Source organism: Misgurnus anguillicaudatus, chromosome 20, assembly GCF_027580225.2.
Source record: "Misgurnus anguillicaudatus chromosome 20, ASM2758022v2, whole genome shotgun sequence".
Classification (NCBI taxonomy): Eukaryota; Metazoa; Chordata; class Actinopteri; order Cypriniformes; family Cobitidae; genus Misgurnus; species Misgurnus anguillicaudatus.
This window is the reverse complement of record NC_073356.2, coordinates 32,572,646-32,587,619: the sequence shown is the minus strand read 5'-3', so window position 1 is coordinate 32,587,619 and position 14,974 is coordinate 32,572,646. Positions and strand designations below refer to the sequence as shown.

The 14,974-nt window shown below is 38.3% G+C and overlaps 1 protein-coding gene across 1 annotated transcript in view; it reads right to left on the bottom strand.

Moving 5' to 3' along the window:
• Window positions 1-3,958: 3,958 nt before the first annotated feature.
• The window catches only part of atp1a3a (ATPase Na+/K+ transporting subunit alpha 3a), a 37,498-nt gene continuing 26,482 nt past the window's right edge, over window positions 3,959-14,974 (bottom strand). The window contains exons 11-21 of the mRNA XM_073858556.1: window positions 14,721-14,913; window positions 13,027-13,339; window positions 12,355-12,505; window positions 12,077-12,245; window positions 10,583-10,737; window positions 9,839-9,962; window positions 9,611-9,756; window positions 6,412-6,542; window positions 5,954-6,055; window positions 5,704-5,795; window positions 3,959-4,861 (exon numbers count right to left, since the gene is read on the bottom strand). Of these exons, the coding sequence (XP_073714657.1) occupies window positions 4,833-4,861; window positions 5,704-5,795; window positions 5,954-6,055; window positions 6,412-6,542; window positions 9,611-9,756; window positions 9,839-9,962; window positions 10,583-10,737; window positions 12,077-12,245; window positions 12,355-12,505; window positions 13,027-13,339; window positions 14,721-14,913 (1,605 nt within the window). The 3' untranslated portion in view covers window positions 3,959-4,832. The remainder of the gene's footprint in view (window positions 4,862-5,703; window positions 5,796-5,953; window positions 6,056-6,411; window positions 6,543-9,610; window positions 9,757-9,838; window positions 9,963-10,582; window positions 10,738-12,076; window positions 12,246-12,354; window positions 12,506-13,026; window positions 13,340-14,720; window positions 14,914-14,974) is intronic.

Sequence of the window (14,974 nt, the reverse complement as noted above, 5' to 3'; positions counted from 1 at the left end):
TTTAAAGGGTGCCGCCCCAGTGACACCTAGGGACTATTTTTGACCATTTTTATAGTGATGTTATCTGCTTCTCAAAATTATGTAATATTGCGAAAAGCACTATAGAAATTGCAATTTAAATGTTGTTATTTTATGTAACGGTGTCTGCACAAGTTCGTATTGCAGGTAAAGTATGACAAAAATATCCGAATGGTGCACAATTAATCGAAAAACTGATCCGGATTCAAATTAAGGGTGAAACAATTACATAATCGTCAAAAGCCTCAATTACAGCTGTTCATTTGCGCGGAGGGTCCTGTATTAAGGGGCTTATTTCGCGATAACAACCTGCTGACTGTAAATTATCTCGCTTATTACACGGCTATTTACCTCACAAGTAATGTAAGGAACAGTAAATATTGACTTTAAATAGTTTATTTGCAGACATTACGCAAGGAAAACCCGTTTACTTGTTGCGGCTTAAGATGAGACAAGACGTTCAAATGTCACAAACACAGGATTCGATTAAATCATTTGTAAATATAATGTCATTAATGTTATTTAAAGACATATTTATATATTTTTTGTGGGGAAATAAACTGTACCTGTCGAAATGATTAGCTGCATCCGGGTTACGTGTGTCCAGTGTTGCCAACTATTTTCAATGGAAAGTAGCTAAAGCTTGCTTGGAAAGTCGCTAAATGTCGCTAGATTACGTAATTGCGTCATTTGCATAACAGTGACGTCATCACGTCGCATTTGCATACTTACTACATTGGCTTACTACATTATTTCACATTTCTCTTTCTCTCTGAACTGTCAAAAATGTTTTTTAATACACATGAATGCTTGAAAATGTTTTCTCGTTTGTTTATCTGCTTATGTTCTCATAATGAGAACATAAGCCATTATATGGCCAAACAGTCCAGTTTCAAAACATACACTGATAAATGATGGGAAACATTGTTTCTTAGGTAAATAGCCCATTAACGCGTCTGCTCCGTACAGTTTGTCTGTTCTAAATGTGCTGCTGCTCAGCTCCCTCAAGTACATTTATTTTATGTACAGTGATTCATTTTATTCAAAGACCATTTTACATTTACATCTCGCCATTAATGTAAGCCATCGCGGGATCCGCCTGCTCCCCGCATGCACGATTATGCCGTCTCGACGCGGATAGATAACCACTTCTCCTGCCCTGACTGCAACTGGGAGAGACTCTGCTCTGCTGCGCGAGGACTAGACCGCCTGTGCTTTGGGTCAGGGGTGGAGCCGACCGAAGCAGCGGTAGCTGCTCATTGAGAAGAGTGAATGTCAAGTAAAAAGTCTCCAACAACGCCAGAAAAAGTCGCTAGATTTGTCGCTAGTCGCTTTTTTAAAAATAAGTCGCTAAAGGGGTCTGAAAAGTCGCTAAATCTAGCGACAAAGTCGCCAAGTTGGCAACACTGCGTGTGTCATTAGTTTTGAGCGGAAGTTATCTGAAAAGAACGAACTTGAATGTCGCGACTGGCCAATCAGAATCAAGCATTTTAGAGCGCCGTGTAATAATTTGCAATAATAATCACAATTACAATATCAAGGTGAATAATCGACAATTATTAATTTTGGCATAATCGTGCAGCCCTGACATTCATTAACTAGCCTACAGTACAGTGTGATGGAGTGCAAACATGATTTCTTGCAACATCCCTGCTGAAAAAAAACAGCATGGGAATTATGCTGGTCTAGGCTGGTGGTCACCAGCATACCAGCACCAAAACACAACATATGCTGGTCTTGCTGGTATGACCAGCATGGATGGTGGTGCTAATGCTGGTTTGGTGCTGGTTTAGCTGATGCTGGTTTAGCTGGTGTTCACTAGAAAACCAGCACCAAAACACAACATATGCTGGTATGCTGTTTTTTTCAGAAGGGGTAAGTGTACGTAGTGATGGGGAAGAGACCGCCTATGACGAGTCCGAGTCAAGATTGAGTCCGTTGGTTTTCAAATAGGCTACAGTCGAGTCCGAGTCAAGACCAAGTCTTTAGGAGCCGAGACCAAGACCATAAAAACATGTCAGTTTTCATATTCATGATTTAATATCACCCCAGTTAGGCCTACAGACTAAGCTAGATTGGGAATTGTTTAGAGGAGCAGTCTTAAAGGTGCAGTGTGTAATTTTTAGAAGGATCTCTTGACAGGAATGCAAAATAATATACAAAACTATATTATCAGGGGTGTATAAAGACCTTTTTATAATCAACCGTTATGTGTTTATTGCCTTAGATTGAGACGTTTTATCTACATAAACAGATGGTCCGCTTACATGAAAGCCGCCATTTTGTGCAGCCATGTTTCTACAGAAGCCCTTAACAGACAAACTTTTTTACTAAGTTGTCTCCAATGATGACATGCTTGTCCGGTGGCGGCTACGATAGCTTCTCTGTGTGTTTTAAAAGCAAGGGGTGAGCAGTGGACTGAGCCGTTGGTTGCAATTCACAACCTCACCACTCGATGCCGCTAAAATTTACACACTGCACCTTTAATATGGACTATGATTTTACTATCATTAAAAAAATCCTTACCACATGCATCATCTTCTGCCTATTTTTCCTCGAGATAAATAAACGGCTCTGATGGCAGTATCTTTGTGTTTTTTTTATATGAACATTAAAAAAAAATGCGTTGGTCTCAAGGACTTGGTCTGAAATTACGAGTCCTTCTCCTCCCACTGTGGTCCGAGACGAGTCTTTAAAGGAACAAGTCTGAGAAAGCAGAAATCGGTCTCGGAGTCCGAGACCAGCCTTGGGTACTAGATCACTAAGTGTACCTAATACCTTAAGGATAAAGTAATAGGTGCGGTTTCCCAGACAGGGATTAGACTAGTCCTAAACTAAAATAAATATAAGAACTGTCCAAACTGAAAACAATTGCACTGACATATCTTAAAATACAGTGCCCTTTGTTTTACCCCAAAATGCAAGTAATGTTTTTAGTAAGGCATGTTTGTTAAAACTAGTTATTTTTCTTAATTAAACTAAGGTCTAGTCCTGGTTTAAGATAATCCCTGTCTGGGAAAGCACCACATAGAGTTTTAACTTGTAACACATGACCGACAGTAGTCTACACTTCTTAAAATAAAGGTCCTTCACGATGCCATACAAGAACCATTTTTGATTGAATGGTACCATAAAGAACCTCTAGAGTCTATTATCTGAAGAACATTTCGGTTTCATCGCTTTAAATCTTTTAAAGGTGCAGTGTGTAAATTTTAGCGGCATCTAGTGGTGACGTTGTTAATTGCAACCAACGGCTCAGTCCACTGCTCACCCCTCACTTTTGAAACACAGAGAAACTACGGTAGCCACCACTGGACAAACATGTCATCGTCGGAGACAACTTAGTAAAAAAAGTTTGTCCATTAAAGGCTTCTGTAGAAACAAAAATGGCGACTTCCATGTAAGGGGACCCTCGGTGTATGTAGATAAAAATGTCTCATTCTAAGTTAATAAACACATAACGGTTCATTATAAAAGGTCTTTATACACCCCTGATAATTTAGTTTTGTATATTATTTTGCATTTCTGTCAAAAGATCATTCTAAAAATTACACATTGCACCTTTAAGCACCTTAATTTTTTAGACCAGTGATTCTCAAACTTTTTCAGAGTGGGCCCCCCTTGTATACGGAGCATTCCTTTATGGCCCCTCCAAACCTAATGGATGACATAAAACATTCCTAAAATCTGAATTAAACACAAAATATAAAATTATACAATGTAGTGCTCTTGGTTAGCAGCCTTATTTTTTTATGAGGTTTATTTACAAATTTATGTTTTTTTTTGTCATAAAAATGGGGCTCCCTATGGCTCCCAATTAGTTTTAGACTGTAGATGAAGTTGAAAGCGTTTTTTAACAGCAGTATTTGGACAAACAATACTTATTTTTAATAGATAAAATTTCATGCCAGGCAGACACAGAAACAAACTGACGCCAAGCTGAGAAAAGAGAGATCCTTCTTTTTTATTTCGTTTTTTTGCGGTTGTTTCACATATCGATACATTGCTTTTATTTTAATCTGCACTTATTTAAACAATGAAATCAGAGTGAAATCTCTTTTTCCTAGGACACAGAAAGATTGTATTTTCTTTTTTTTAACAAGGGTTGAAAGAAGCAGGGGACGGGAGGGGGAGAGCAGGAAGGTTTAATCACATCGCTCACAAACAGACAAACAGACGGACAGGAAGAGAAAGAGGAGGGGCAGTGCAGGATAAAGAGGGAAGGAGAGAAAAGTGAGAGATAGAGAGAGAGTGGCAGTGTGCTTTTAAAATGACAAGTAACAAGTAGCTCTCAGACACAATTATAAACCGAGAAATGACCGAATAGTGGCTGAGAAGGTGCAGGTGTCTTGTAGTTTTTCGCCAGCAGAGGGCGAGAGCGAGCTGAACGAAATTAAAACTGATTATTCGTTTGCACTTTCAAGAGGATTTGTGCCAGAGAAACATCATGGCAGTGTTTATACAGGAGTCCCTGTATGCTGTAACAGAATCTAAACGCAGCTGCCGGGTTTTGAGAAACGTTACACATGACATCCATTCGAAAAGCTGTGCGTGTGCACATGCTAACATTTGTATAACAATATCAGTAACCCTCATTATTGTCATACTGGCAGATTAAGCTGTACTAAACAAACAAGACATAAAACTGGAGGAGAGAGATTAGTTGGTCCTTTTATCTTCTCTTCAGTAAGATGGTAAATGTGACATAGTTGTTTCTGTGTTGGTTTTCTTGACGGTTAGATTAAGATGAAGGAAAGTGAGAGAGACAGAGAGAAAGACACAGAAAGAGAAGGTGAGGAAATGAGAGTGACAATTCAGTAGTATGTCTCCTTTTCAACCCAACCTGGAGTGCAAAGAGAGAAAAAACAGAAGAGAAAGAAAAGGTGGACATGAATAATCATTTACAGTACTACTGCTACTACTACTAATAATAATTATAGTGTATTTAAAGGAATAGTCTACTCATTTTCAATATTAAAATATGTTATTACCTTAACTAAGAATTGTTGATACATCCCTCTATCATCTGTGTGCGTGCACGTAAGCGCTGGAGCGCGCTGCGACGCTTCGATAGTATTTAGCTTAGCCCCATTCATTCAATGGTACCATTTAGAGACAAAGTTAGAAGTGACCAAACACATCAACGTTTTTCCTATTTAAGACGAGTAGTTATACGAGCAAGTTTAGTGGTACAAAATAAAACGTAGCGCTTTTCTAAGCGGATTTAAAAGAGGAACTATATTTTATGACGTAAAAGCACTTTTGGGAGTACTTCGACTCGGCGCAGTAACACCCTCCCTCTCCCATTATGAGAGTGAGAAGGGGAGCGGACTTTTCAGGCGAGTCGAAGTACTCCCAAAAGTGATATTACGCCATAAAATATAGTTCCTCTTTTAAATCCGCTTACAAAAGCGCTACGTTTTATTTTGTACCACCAAACTTGCTCGTATAACTACTCGTCTTAAATAGGAAAAACGTTGATGTGTTTGGTCACTTCTAACTTTATCTCTAAATGGTATCATTGAATGAATGGGGCTAAGCTAAATGCTATCGAAGCGTCACAGCGCGCTCCAGCGCTTACGTGCACGCACACAGATGATAGAGGGATGTATCAACAATTCTTAGTTAAGGTAATAACATATTTTAATATTGAAAATGAGTAGACTATTCCTTTAAGGTTCGTACCTCCTGGGTTCCGACGCAGAATGAGTTTTCGAATCTCATCGTAAACAAAGATTAAGAAGCTGTAGGGGAACGCACAGAACCACCAGCTGGGCCTATGAGAAAAAACAAAAAGAAAAGAGAGATGTACAGTCAAGGGAAAGCTAAACCCATAGTTGCCGTAATCTCTGCAAAGGTTGCGTGTGTTTTCAAAAGGCCTTGTAATGTTACATCAGATTGTCAGTGTGCAGGTATTTTAATGTGTAGTGCTCACTTCAGAGGGTACATCCTAAGAGCAACATCCATGCCGGGGCAGTAGGACAGGAACGCAGCGAGAGCCGTCTCCTCAAACAGGCCAAAGATGAGGATTTTATTCCTATAGAGAACAAACACAAAAGAGGGTTAGGAAAGCTTTCAGTCTTTACAAACCCAATCTGATTTCTGTAGTATATTAAATATACATATACAGCAATAGCATAGCGTATGTGATCCTGTCTGTGAAATCAAGGATAAAGTCTCATAAACTGATGGTGAGACCTAAAGCATCAAAGTTTTATTTCAATCTTTTGACATGATCTTAGTCAATATTTAAGATATCAAGGTGATATTTTCAAAGAAGGATCTTTACATTATGTAGGATGAGTTTATTAATATTAGCATAGGATAATAAAATATGAGGTTTAATATTGGCTAGCATCAACATATTAGTGAGATATCCTGAAAGGTACTGACCTCATTCCCTGCTGGAACACTGAATTACGACGGGTTTTACAGATAATCACATCGGCCCACTGCACCACCACAATACTGACAAAGAAAGCTGTGTGACAGGTGAACTCCACAATCTTCCTCTGCTCATATGTCTGAAAGAGAGAGAGATTTTTTATTAATATTTTTCCACATCACAGAACAGCATATAGCGTGCCACAGGGATGACAAATTCCTTAAAGGCACAGTAAGTAGGGTTTTAAGTGTTTTATTAATCAAAATCAATGTCTTTATTCATAAATATGTCTTCGTTGGTGTCAAATGACCTCTGCCAGTGATCTGACTTTTCTTTGTAAGCTTATAATTTCTCCTCTTTACTTACATTGAACGGGTAAGTCTAAGGAGTCTTCCATGTCGTTCTGCAGTATTGATAAACTATAATAGCAGAAAGGGACAAAAAGCACCAGCCTACCAACCAGGGCCGGCGTCGCGGGCAGTGCCCCCCCCCCCCCCCCCGAACAGGTTGTTGTGCCCCCCCTACAAAGTTTTTTATTACTTTAATATATATCAAGAATAATTAAAATAATTAAACATTGAATGTTTCATGACTTGTAATGTAATCAAATGAGGAAAATATAGTTGATATATGTTTTCTTTAAATTAAATAGACCAGTTTCTCTGATTGGATGTATTGCCGCGTCTCACCCGTCTTATGTCTTTAGCATATTTGTGACTTGATACTAGCAATGTGTTTTTTCGCGGCATTTTATGGATTGTGTAAAATATGGATATTAGAACATTTAGAACGAACCAGCACCGCCTGCTTCATCTTCATGCAAACACAGACTGGTTCAAACTCAGAGATTAGAGGTCGAGGTGGAATTTACAAATCTACAGGACACTGTTTTAAGGAAGTTCAATGTTCTTACACGCCGTCTTCAGCTATTTTAAAGGTAAGTTAGCGTTGTTTTAAATTACGTAAGCTTAAATGTGAAGTGTGGCTATAGACAGTTAACAGCATTACGACGTGATTATGGTAAAGCGGCTTTTTTAAAGCTAGGACGCGGTGTGCGCTGCGCTATGAAACCCATTCATTTAAATGGCTTGCGCCGCGCGAGGGCGGTTTGTTGTTGCGTCGAGCCAAGTGCGAGCGCAGCGGAGCTCACCTTGCGCTCACGCCGCGGTCGAAGTTCAATAGTTTTGCGCATAGTTTGTGGTCTTTTGCACTTTATACGGGAAATGAGCTGACAGTCTGTACTAGTTGTATGAGCTGTATGTGTTGTTTTAATGTCTTGTTTTCGCTAATTATTGTTGCTATTGCGTGCCCCCCGTTGGAAGCCAAGTGCCCCCGTTAGTTATGGTCTGGCACCGGCTCTGCTACCAACGCGTTTCCACAATACATTTTCATTCAGAACACGTGAACCAGCTGAAACGGACAAGGAGATCAATGAGTACATAACGGCTACCGTAGTAGCAACACGCATTTGGAAAGGCGAGGCGCTAGAGAGCACTGTTCGTTTGAATGCAAAATACAATTTCACCACTAGATGGGGGTAAATCCTACTTATTGCCCCTTTAAATAAAATCTTGGGTTAACATAAGCCCAAGATATTTTCACGTTTTATATTACGACATAAAACACACCAGTAATACCGCTTTCACGTGTCTGGCTAACAAGTTGCTGCATGGGACTAAAGACTTTGTCTGGGACGCATGAAGATCTGAAAAACAATGCAACATGGGCACAACTCCCAAACAAAGATTCGTCTACTTCAAAATTCATAAACGTTGTGTATCTTGTTGGACAAACGTGTAAGTGTCATAAACTTTTGTTTAACACGGAGCTTATTTTTTGCAATAATCCAAAAGTCTATGGAAAAAATGAATGGGTTTTTTTTTTGTGAGGAAACCAAATTCTGGGTTGGCCTACAAAAATACGCCATTCCTGTGGCACTCTATAATAGCAAACTAATGGAATAATGTTGTAACAAAAATATATAAAAAGCTAAATGTATCTATTTAATCATCTTCAGTGAGTGTAGTCATCCTTAGCTTTGAATTTGCAAAAAAATACCTCCTTGCATTTTGTTATTCAGCTTCTTAAGGGTCTCGAGATGATTTATAAAGAGTATTGAAGGAGTTCATATCTATTCTGAGCTCTTACTTGAGCTTTCCTTATATATCATAATATATTAGATTGTGTTTTATTGTGTTACTAGCTGTATTTTTTTTTAGTTATGAAGGCTTATATCAAAACAAACCAACTGCAGTTTAATTGATTAAATTATCTTGTTTTGGAAACCAAACTCTTCATTTGTAGCAACAGCCAAAAATACATTGTATGGGTCAAAATGAACGTTTTATTTTATGCCAAAAAAATAGGATATCAAGCAAGTTTTTTTCAATATTTAGATTTTTTGACACCCTGAGATTCCAGATTTTCAAATAGTTGTATCTCGACCAAATACTGTCCTATCCTAATAAACCATTCACCAATAGCTTATTTATTTAACTTTCAGATTATATATAAAACTCAATTTTATCAAATTAACCCTTATGACTGGTTTTGTGGTCCAGGGTCACAATTATGTCTACAAAATGATCACGAGAAACACTTAGGGTGCGCCTCATACGTCTTGAAAAGTAAAGCCTCTGGCTCTTTTATCGCCCCCTGGTGGCTGGCTGCAGTACAAGTCACAAACCCCGCCCTCTCCATGCAAACAAACTGGACTCGACTCTAAATAAAAAAATGATTTACACTTCCAATAAAATTTTCCGTATTTGGGCGGATGTTTGGTCCCGCTGATCTCTGGCTCCACGGATGATACCTTTTTTACATGCCATGGCTCCAAACTGACATTTTTATGTAACATGGCGGCTAGTCGGACATTTCTACCTTCAATTCATTACAGTAGAAGGAGGCGACAATGCGTCATCCATCTTTTTTTACAGTCTATGGGCAGTACTCTTGTAAAAATAACACAACTGTACCTAAAGAGTGCATATTAGTACCTCACAGATACATGGAACTAATATGCCTTCATGGTACATGGTAGGACGTTTCTAAAGGGTACCATCCCAGTGAAAGCTTTTATACCTTTCATTCAATTCTAAAAAATATATAAATGAACTCTTAATAACTGTTAATGTTGAATCAAAGTTGTATGTAGTTTATATAATCTGACAATGTCTAACATAGGCATAAATGATAAATGTTATATACCCATTGCTGTCCGTAGCTGTCCTCCAGGTCATTGTTGGAGCGATCGTCCCATTTTAACCGGATGCCCACCAGTACACTGGGAAGGAATCCGTTCTCGGCCAAAATCACAAAATAACTGAAAAATCCTCCCAGGGCTTGAATCATACCTGTATACACGAGACAGGAGATGAGGTGTCACTCATTTTCTACGGTGGACACATTTGGCAGTTCCATGACATTTGCACTAACCAATCTGTCCATAGGCGATGCTGATGAGACGCTCATTGACCAGCTTGTCCCTGGTGGGGTTACGGGGCTGACGCTTCATGATGTCACTCTCAGCTGCTTCGTAAGCCAATGAGATTGCAGGTACCTGAGATAGGAAGTGATGATTGATCAATATGTGTAAATATTTGTAATTATATACCTAGATAAACTATTAAAGGGGACACAAGACGTTTATAAGATGTCAAATAAATCTTTGGTGTCAACAGAGTACATATGCGTAGGTGTGAGCAAATATGTGCTGTTTTTGATGTGTCCTTTTAAATGCAAATGAGCTGATCTCTGTCCAAAATGGCAGTGCTGTGGCTGGATAGTGCAGATTAAGAGGCGGTATTATCCCCTTTTGATATCAAAAGGGGAGCCAAATTTCAATGAGCTCAATTTCAATTTCACATGCTTGCAGAGAATGGTTTACCAAAACTAAGTTACTGGGTTGATCTTTTTCATGTTTTCTAGATTGATAGAAGCACTGAAAACCCAAGTTTAGCACGTAAACATGAAAAAACTCAGATTTTAATGATATGTCCCCTTTAAATTTATTTTATGGCAGATGCTGTTGCCCTACAGTGCATTCAACCTATACAATTTATCATTATGTGTGTTGCCTGGCATCGAACCCATGACCTTTGCATTGCTAATGCAATGCTCTACCGATTGAGCCACAAGATATATTGTACAAATGTTTGCAAATAATTTGATGATCCTCACCATATCAGTGCCAAGATCAATGCAGAGGATGGTGATGGTTCCCAGAGGAAGAGGAATGTTGACCAAGATGAAGAACAGGAAGGGTGTGATCTCAGGAATGTTGCTGGTCAGTGTGTATGCGATGGACTTCTTCAGGTTATCAAAGATCAGACGACCTGAGGAAGAAAAACAGAAAAAACTACTTCATCAATACCTAGGCTGAAATCTCCAATACATGACTGTTACTCTTTTTGTGAGAGTTACATTTTATAAAGGTGAATAGTACAGGGTTCCCACACCTAACTTAGCAGTTAACTTCAAATTCAAGGACCTTTCAAGGACTTTCCAGGTACAATACCTTCAAATTCAAGGACTAAATGTGGGGTCACATTTCAAGTGAGAGCAAGGTTACATCGTGTTACCTTTTAAGATACATTGTTACAGTTCCCTTTTGAGGGAACTCGCGCTGCGTCATTGCGGTGACACTTTGGGGATGCCTCCAGGGGTAAGTGTGTCTGAATGTGTATATCAAATTCAACCAATGATGAGGCTTAACGACAAAGACAGGGTGACGCAGGAGCCAGGAAGTATATCGCTATCTGAAATATTGCCAAAGACGGTGTTACAGGGACGCAGGAAGTATGGCAAGAGAGACGCAGCGTCTCGTTCCCTTTTCAGGGAACAACAGTTAGATACGTAACCCGAGACGTTTTCATGTGTCAAACACAACTATTCAAAAAAGCATTTTGGTATGAATCAACATTTGCATACAGAAGATTTAAAGCGAACAGTTTAGCACGTGTGCTTAAAAGGCTAGAAATTTTATGATATTATCCTCACTGCAAAAAATGACTTTCTTACTTAGTATTTTTGTCTTGTTTTTCGTAGAAATATCTAAAAATTCTTAAATTAAGATGCTTTTTCTTGATGAGCAAAATGACCTAAGTAAATAAGTCTAGTTCTAAGACAAATAATATACAATTTAATTGAAATTGTCCTTAAAACAAGCAAAATTATCTGCCAATAGGGTGAGAAAAAAATTGTGAAATAAGATTTCTTTTTTCTTAAACACTTAATTCAAGTAAAATTTTGTCACTCCATTGGCAGATATTTTTGCTTGTTTTAAGCACAAATTCACTTAAATTGTATATTTTTTGTCTAAAAACTAGTATTATTTTCTTAGGTAATTTTGCTCATCAAGAAAATACATCTTGATTTAAGAATTTTTAGATATTTCTAATGAAAACAAGACAAAAATACTAAGCAAGAAAGTCATTTTTTGCAGTGCTACACTACACAGGAAGTTATATGGATTTTTTTCCAAAACTTCTTGCATAAAAGAGATTCTAGCACTTTCAATGACCTGTATCTATGTATGCATATTTTCAAAAACTTCCCAGGCCTTGAATTTCCCCCCCAGATTCACAAACTTTTAAGGATTTCAAGGACCCGTGGGACCCCTGATAATAATCTGCATGTGTTTCTCACAGGGTTACATGTATCTCTTTCTCTCACCTTCTTCAACTCCAGTAACGATTGATGCAAAGTTGTCATCCAGCAAAATCATGTCTGCAGCCTGCTTGGAGACGTCTGAACCAGAGATTCCCATGGCAACACCGATGTCAGCCTTCTTCAGAGCGGGAGAGTCGTTCACTCCATCACCAGTCACAGCCACGATGGCACCCTGATAACACATGAAATAAACTCAAATTATGACTTTTAAAATTAAAAATTAAACTTTTATTAAGGAATGTGTGTGAGAAGTACAAGTACACGTTTGTGTGTTTGTGTACCTGTCTCTGGCAGCCCTCCACGATGATGAGTTTCTGCTGTGGAGAGGTCCTGGCGAACACGATCTCTGTGTGATTCCTCAGCACATCATCCATCTGCTCCTGCGTCAGATCTTTCAAGTCTGATCCGTGGATCACACAGGCTTTTGCGTCCCTGAGAACAGATGTATGTCGGATACAAAACCGATTCAATCGTATTCCCTCGAACAAAACCAGGGTTATGAAACAAAAGTAGAGCTGCCGTTATTAGACAAATAAAAATTATCATGAAAATGCACAATATGTTAAAATACGCCAAAACTATCATCAGAATTATATCCAGAATGCTGTAATTTAACTATTATGCGGTAAGCTGCAAGCTTCTTAAATGTATTAAATATTAGTTTTATGTCATTTGACATAACAACTTATTTTCGGTGGGACATTATCAGAAATAAATGGTCCTAATATGCACCATTTAGGTAGAGATATACATACATTTGGTACCAATATGTATCTGTGAGGTACAAATATGAACCCTTTAGGTGTACTTTATGAAAAGGTACCACCCATGTGACAGCTAGGAAGCATTTTTTTGACCATTTTGTCTGACAGCACCTATCCAGTTTACTGTACGTGTTCAAATTTTATTGTAAATATACTTAATTTATGATTCTCTGTGTTTTCATATGTTACCTGGGGTTGACCTGACTGACAGGAATATTAAGCCGAGCGGCGATGTCTTCCACTGTCTCGTTTCCTTCAGAGATGATGCCGACGCCCTTAGCGATGGCCTTGGCTGTGATTGGATGATCACCGGTCACCATGATAACTTTGATACCAGCTGAGCGACATTTGCCCACAGCGTCAGGTACAGCGGCCCGAGGAGGGTCAATCATAGACATCAGGCCCACAAAGCACAGGTTATCTGTCTGGAAGTTAATGTCATCCGTGTCAAAGGCAAATCCTTTAGGGTATTTGTCCTCAGGCAGGAGCACGTGGCAGAAACCTGGATGGAGATTTTCATTAGTCAAAGTTGCAATTCGATTTAGAAAATCTGATGGTTTCTTTAGCTTTTTTTAAGGTTTTAAGGATCTAAATTTTTCATCAGCTTTGTCCGAAATTGTGTACTGTATGCTAAATACAGAAAATGAGGACAGTATTTTTATTTTTGGGTAAACCATCCCTTTAAGGATCTGATGATTTTTTTAGGTTTAGAGAATCTGATCTGCTGTTTTTCTTAGGTTTTATATATGCAAGAGTTTTAGATAAACACGTTTTTTTTTAGAAAGAGTATAAACATTGCCTTTGAATTTGCTACACAACTTGCAGCTGACCTGTAAATTAAAGGATTAGTCCATTTTCTTAAAAAAAAAAAATCCAGATAATTTACTCACCACCATGTCATCAAAATATTTTATTTCTTTTTTTGTTCAGCTGAGAAGAAATTATGTTTTTTGAGGAAAACATTCCAGGATTTTTCTAATTTTAATGGACTTTAATGGACCCCAACACTTAACGCAGTGTTAAAATTTGCAGTTTCAAAAGACTCTAAATGATCCCAAACGAGGCATAATGGTCTTATCTAGCAAACCGATTGTCAATTTTCGCAATAAAAATATGCAACCTCACATAATTGCGTAATGACGTGGAAAAGTCACGTGTTACATTTATGAAACGCACATTTGTGGACCATTTTAAACAATAAACTAAGAAACACAAAGACATTAATTATTATCATTCGACATACAACAATGTTGGAACGGTCCTCTTTCTCCACACTTGTTAACACTGGGGTGTAGTTTCGCATACGTCATCCGTGACCTCTTGACACAATGACGTATCACGTGATGTCGCGCTGGCGTGTCACACGACCGGAGGAGGACGAGAAGTTGTGGTTTAAAAGTGCATATTTTTTATTTTTCTTGCCAAAAATGACAATCGTTTCGCTAGATAAGACCCTTATGCCTCCTTTGAAACTGCAATTTGAAACTGCAATAAAACTGTTAAGTGTTGGGATCCATTAAAGTCCATTAATATTAGAAAAATCCTAGAATGTTTTCCTCAAAAAACATAATTTCTTCTTGACTGAACAAAGAAAGACATCAACATTTTGAATGACATGATGGCGAGTAAATTATCTGAATTTTTTTTTAAGAAAATGGACTAATCCTTTAATAACAAAATTTATATCAAACTGTAAGAATAATGAACACCGAATGATAACAATTTAAATCATCTGATATCTGTTGTGACTTGACCATACTTGAAAAAAATGATGAAACAGTAATTCAGTGATCATAGGGACAAAAAAAGTTTTTTTCAAATTAAAATAATGCAGATTTCAAATCTGCGCTTTTGGCAGTAGTGGTAAACTACCATGCTCTTACCCAGCACTCTTTCTCCCAGTCCTCCCAGTTCCAGGTAAGCGTTCTGGAAAGCCTCCTTCAACTCTTCATCCATCGGTTGCTCTTTGCCCTGCATGAGGATGGTGGTGCAGCGATCGAGGATGCGCTCTGGCGCCCCCTTCATCACCAGCAGGTAGTGATGCTCACTAGATTCATCCGTCTCATGCACTGACAACTAGTGTATAAAACATGACAGGAGGTGCATGACAAGGAGTTTTAATGATAGGTAAACAAAT